The sequence below is a fragment of the Eubalaena glacialis genome, chromosome 12 (assembly GCF_028564815.1).
Source record: "Eubalaena glacialis isolate mEubGla1 chromosome 12, mEubGla1.1.hap2.+ XY, whole genome shotgun sequence".
In the NCBI taxonomy this organism is placed as follows: Eukaryota; Metazoa; Chordata; class Mammalia; order Artiodactyla; family Balaenidae; genus Eubalaena; species Eubalaena glacialis.
The window spans coordinates 89447109-89453108 of NC_083727.1; the positions used below are offsets into that span (position 1 = coordinate 89447109).

Here is a 6000-nt window from a genome sequence, read left to right on the forward strand (position 1 = left end):
TTCTTCATAAACTTACAGGATACGGTAAGCTATTATAAAACACCTAACAACTCATAACCTATCTCAGGAAATAAATGACCTGAAGGGGAAAGCCCTGAAAACATTTCTTTGAAGACAGTTGTTGGAGTTCTTACCACCTGCACTGCTACCAACCCCTCCTACCATTGGCAGTGGCTGATACACTCTACCAAACTTTCAAATCTCTCTCAATTAGGTTACATGGCAGGATCTGCAAGAGAAACACTGGGAGTTACCACTCTCTGCAGTTTGGGAGACACAACTTTTGTTTCACTCCCAAGAAAGGAGTCTTTAGGTACCTAATTGTGGCCGGAGACACCACTACCCAAAGACATTTTGAAGAGGGACAAACATTGATGGTGAGTTATATTTCCCAGAAAATGGGAAACTGTGGAAGGGTTCAAAGATGAGATCAGAGTGGTTTAAACACAATTTCATTGTTAAGTATTTAATCAAAAGTTAAGAAACTATTGGTTTAAACAGTGATTTTATTGACATCTTTAAGTTTATTTGAGAAGGAATAAAACATTTTTGTGCTTCATGAAAGGGGATTTGTCTGTACTGACCTGTTACCTAAGGAAATAATAGAGTTATAAGTTTGCAAATTATGTGCAAAATATACACTCTTTGTAAACATATTTTAGTACCTAAGAACAAAATATATTTTATCATAGTAAAAAAAAAACTGTTCAATTGGTGTCTAAACTCTTCATATATTATGAAATATCAATATTTAACAGAATAATCATTTAATTGTTAAACAAATTGATCTCTTAAATTTATTCTTCAAAAAAGTCAGAGTTTAGAACCACTAAACTTGTATTTTTCAGTAAAAAATGAAACATTTCAAGTTTAATTTGAAATAAATGACAAAATTAAAATTATTTGTGTGTATGTATGCATACATACATACATGTGTATTTTTACCTGAAAATGGTTCCTCACAATCACAAATGAAACTATTTGCAGTAATATTTCTGCAGTTCCCATGGAAACAGATATGTGGTTGACACTGCCTAATTATTTCTGAACAATTTATGTCTATAAAAATAAAAGAAAATTAATGTTTCAACTAGATTAAAATATGTATATTATATTTATATAGTTAATTAAGGTCATAGATTTTTCCCAAATTTTTAATAATGAATAATATAAAAATTTTGAATAGTGTAATTCTAAGACATAGTGCTTCATGATGATGGATTTAAATGGAAACAAAACTTAATTTTAATAAATTTGACATCAGTTTTTCCATCCTTTCACTGTATAATATAATATTGAAATATTTTTCTGATTGGTGATATTTGAGCTCTAGTTAATTTTTATGATAATTTGAATGTGTTAATCATGTAGATAATATTAATATATGTAAGTATCAATTCTTCAACATATGCTGGAGCATTGCTGTAGTAATATACAAAGTGACACATTCAAATATATAATATATTATATCTTAGCCCTACTACCTAGCCAAGGTAATGATTCAAACAAGGAAAATGTGAAAGTATTATACCATCTGAAGAGGAACCAGGGCATAAAGTTTCAGTCAAGGCAAGAAAAATAAGATCTAGAGACCTGCTGTGCAACATTGCACCTGTTGTCAACAATAATATATTATACACTTAAAATTTTGTTTGAGGGTAGACCTCATATTAATTCCTCATATTAATCATTCTATCCACAGTAAAATCAAATCAAATCAATTCTAATCTAATCTAATCTAATCTAAAATTATTTGGAAGAAAAGAGGGAAGACTGCTTGGATTCTCAGAAGCCATGCACAAGCTTCTAAATTCTACACTTTCTTTGCTGCTATATCAAGTTTTCCAAATCCCACTTGTACAAGCTATCATGGTCCTACTAAACAAAAAAACACAACCTTGCATAACATATATTTCTATGTAGTTGATCATCTCATAATATCCTTCTTAGAGGAATGTGCCAACAAAATTCCAGGGTGTGACACATGGACAAATGTCACTACAAAACAGTTGCACATGATTTGGCAATAAGCCTGCCACTTCCCCCATTCTAATTGAATTCTTAATTTAATTTGTGAGCAGTTTTGGCCAGTTGATGCTTTTCAAATTCTTTATAGACTGACATCTCTACCTCACTAATGCAGAACTCTTCTTCCTTCACTTACCTCCAAACAATCCCCAACACAATGAAAATATAAGTAATAAGTAATTACAATAAGTAATTGTGTGCCAAAATATTTCCATACACAAAAGCTAAAGTATCAGTAGTATGTTCAGTAGGTCATGTTCTCTTTCAGTCCTAGTGGGTGTAATAGCTAAATTGTGACCACCCCCCACAAAAACATTCTTATGTTGAAATCCTAACCCCCAGGACCTCATAGTGTGACTTACTTGGAAACAGGGTCTTTAAAGAGGTAATAAATGTAAATGAGGTCACTAGTTTGGGTCCTAATCAAAAATGACTTATGTCCTTATAAGGAGAGGATGCACAGGCACTACAGAGAAAAAGGATGCGAAAACACAGAGAGAAATGGCTGGTCATGGACCAAGGAAAGAGGCCTCAGAGAAACCAATCCTCCTGACACCTTGATTGGGACCACTTAGTCTCTAGAACTTTGAGAAAATAAACTTCTAATGTTGAAGCCACTCACACTGTGGTTCTTTGTTACGGCAGCACTAACAAACTAGTACAGTGAACATTCTCAGTTTCTTGGTAATCCTACATATTTCTGTATCTTTTAAGATTTAAAATTGAAGTAATCGTGCATAATCAGAGTGGCATCATGGTATATGCTCAACGTCTTAAAAAATAAATAATATTAGATACTTTTATAGAGTTTAAAATTTGATTATTTACATTATCTACTGCTGTGTTTCTAATAAACAAAGAAATAAAGATTGGGATAAAACCATTCTATGCAGTTATGATAAAAGCATTGAAATAATATTCCGTGATCTATGATTACATCTATGCCAGTTAATATTATGTAGGTAGTAGAAATTTTCTGGTCAAATATTTTCTAAAATTCTTTGGACAGGTTAAAACGTATACTTTAGAAGCTCTCAATTAAATTATTTTTCCATTCACCCTAAATCAGAAATTTGAGTGCTTTTATTATTTTTTTTGCTGACCTGTCTTCATTTTAATTACCTGATATATTATGAGTCAGGGTAACTTACATTTTTTATCACCCCTGCCAGTAGAGTCAAATGAGAATTTGATCCCAGTTATACAGAGAGGATGTCCAGTGGATAATGCTGGGATTAACTTCTGAAATAGCCTCAGTACTTCTTCCCTAAAGAGTCTAAAATTACATTTTAAATGATTGGCTTAGGTGAATTTTGGAGCCTAAAATGGCTTATAGAGTTCTTCCATTACACTTTATCACACAGTCTCCTCAAATCTAGCTTCAAGGGAGTCTCCCCAGGCACACAGAAGAACAACGCTATTGAATCCTCCTAAAGCCTGCGCCACAAAATTGCAGTTATATCCCTGAGCCCAGTTGGTTCTAGTCACATCTGCTTCTCACCCCCCTTCCCCTCTCCTGACCAAAATGTGCTGTTAGTCTGTTGTGTGTTTTCTCATCCCGTCATTGCCAATGCCAGGCATTTCCCTTTGTTAGATCATCTTCCTTTTACCTTTGTAACTCTCCATGCCAGGTCTCTGAAACTGTAATTGAAAGAAATTCTTTCACACATTCCCAAATGTCAAATATTCACTACATTTCTCAATGTTTCTCTTCATTTTCCTCTGATGACCCAAATTCCTTAGTAAACTTTCAAATAAGTATAGTCTATTTCCCTTAAATCCTCACTTTAGCCTCAGGTAACCTAGTCTATTTACACTGTTTTTAGGTTGCCCTTCTTCTTGCTTCATCCACTCACCAAATGTCTTCCTTTGCAAACGTTTCTCATCATTGCCTCTCATTTACCTTATAAAAACCGGTTAATAATTAAAAAAAAAAACAGTTGATAATTATATCACGCTCTTTCCCTCCTTGTTCATCTGATTTATCAAGTACTTTATAGGTACCATACCAGCACCATTGAGAACATTACTTTGGGTTCACAATCATCCTTTCTTCTCCAACTCTCCCAAGTAACTTCAAACCTTTGGCCCAATAATGTGTATCCTTATCATCCTCGACTCAGATCCACACTTCATTTCTACTTATCACCCAGAACTGCTTGCCCCAAATACCATAACCTTGGGAATTTCATTTAATGACTAAAACATATTATTCTGATAATCTTTTTTTTTTAATGAGACATTAAGAGTGGATTTGGGGAAAGATGTAAAAATAGGTATTTCAGGATAAAGCATATATGTTTTTAAGATATCCTCTCTAAATAAGCACAATTTTTATTTTAAAGAATGCCTGATAAGATTTTTATATGCCCGGAATCCAAATTTAGCCCATTCTAAAAAATCTACCAAATTCTTAAAAACGTAGCCTATTTTTTGGTAACTAACCATTTATGAATTCAGTCTATTTTACTATTTTAATAGAATTATGTTACTTTAAAAAATAATCTTACCTGTAATTTGTGGGTGACAGATACATTCATATCCTTGCTTATTCCATTTTTCTCTTTTATTAATGCCACTGCCATTATTTTTACATGGCTTACAGGAACATGAATCCAGCTCCTGGCAGTATTTCCCAGAGAATGGAGGCTGGCAATGGCAGCTGTATATCTTGCTCCAAACTTCAGTAAGACATGTACCATGCCCAGAGCAAAGCTCCGAACTCAGATATTCCTGGCAGAACTGCTCTTTCACCGTCACATTTAGTCGAAGTCCCAGTTGACAAAGGGATGGACCACTTGGCATTACTGTGATGAAATAATGTGTCCCAACACTCAGCCACTGAGAATTAACAGTGTGCATTCCTTTTAGATTGCAACCAAAAAGTAACTGATCTTCAGTTGTGGTATTTTGCAGACAGTCAATGAATGATGCTTCAGAAACATTCATCACATTTATTTCTGGATATTGAAGAGATGGTTCAGAAGAAATTACAAGGATGTCTCCTAATTGAATTTGCAAAGGGCAAATCTGGGGAACAACTTGATTGCCAGAAGTATTCATTTTAGTATTTACATCTCCAAACCAGCAATCCCCATAGAACTCCAAGCAGATGTTTTCTGTCAGTGTCCAATTCACCACATATGTTGAGAGCTGTGTACGCCATTCTTCCACCAAGTGCTGTTTACATGTTGTTCTTCCATTTATAAACATACTGTGAAGAACCACCAGGCTCACAAGCATAATTAATTTGTCAGTCATTTTGGGAAACTGTGTTTTGCAATCTGTCATGAAAGTGTCATAAAGAATTGCTGCAAAATGGGCTTTCAGTATTGCTGGAAAATTCTAAGCAGAGATTTTGTTCAGGGGCTCCTGGGGACTGGCTTTCTTTCTCTATTCCCAAAGTGCAAGTAGATTTGATGACTGGATTTTGATCAAGAAACAGTAGAGTTCAATTGTTTAAAATATACCTTTAAACAGAAAAATAATACATTGTTAGTGAAATTTTTCCTAACTTAATGATATAGAAAATTCTTACCTGTTTTCTGCAAGGACTGTGTCACCAACAGCTAGGCACCTTCTTTGTGAAACAAGGCCAGGAAAAATGTGGTCAAGGTACGTTGTATCTCATCCTGCCATATATACTCACCTGCTTCTGAAAAGTGTTGGTATCATTACATTATTAAACCAGCAACTTACTACAGTCTTTTATACCAAGTTTCAGCATAACTGAAACACAGCAATAGTCAAGATCCTTTTTTTATGGATGGTTTAAATTTTTTTCAGATACAAGTATCCCTCTCTGATTAGTTTTAGAAAAAAAAATCTTAAAAACAACTAAGAATAAAAATGGTTCAAATATAATGTTTGTGTAATATTTTCTTACAAACATAAGGCTTAAGGTGCCTGTTGGTGACAAAACATGTTCTTGTATTCCAAGAGGAGGGAGCTCCCACATATGTAAAATACGGA

General features: G+C 34.0%; 1 protein-coding gene across 1 annotated transcript in view; it reads right to left on the bottom strand.

The window, feature by feature from the left end:
* The window catches only part of EYS (eyes shut homolog), a 1734738-nt gene extending 1729449 nt beyond the window's left edge, over positions 1-5289 (bottom strand). Inside the window, exons 1-2 of the mRNA XM_061207220.1 lie at positions 4539-5289; positions 946-1059 (exon numbers count right to left, since the gene is read on the bottom strand). Coding sequence (XP_061063203.1) covers positions 946-1059; positions 4539-5289 — 865 coding nt within the window. The remainder of the gene's footprint in view (positions 1-945; positions 1060-4538) is intronic.
* Positions 5290-6000: the final 711 nt, after the last annotated feature.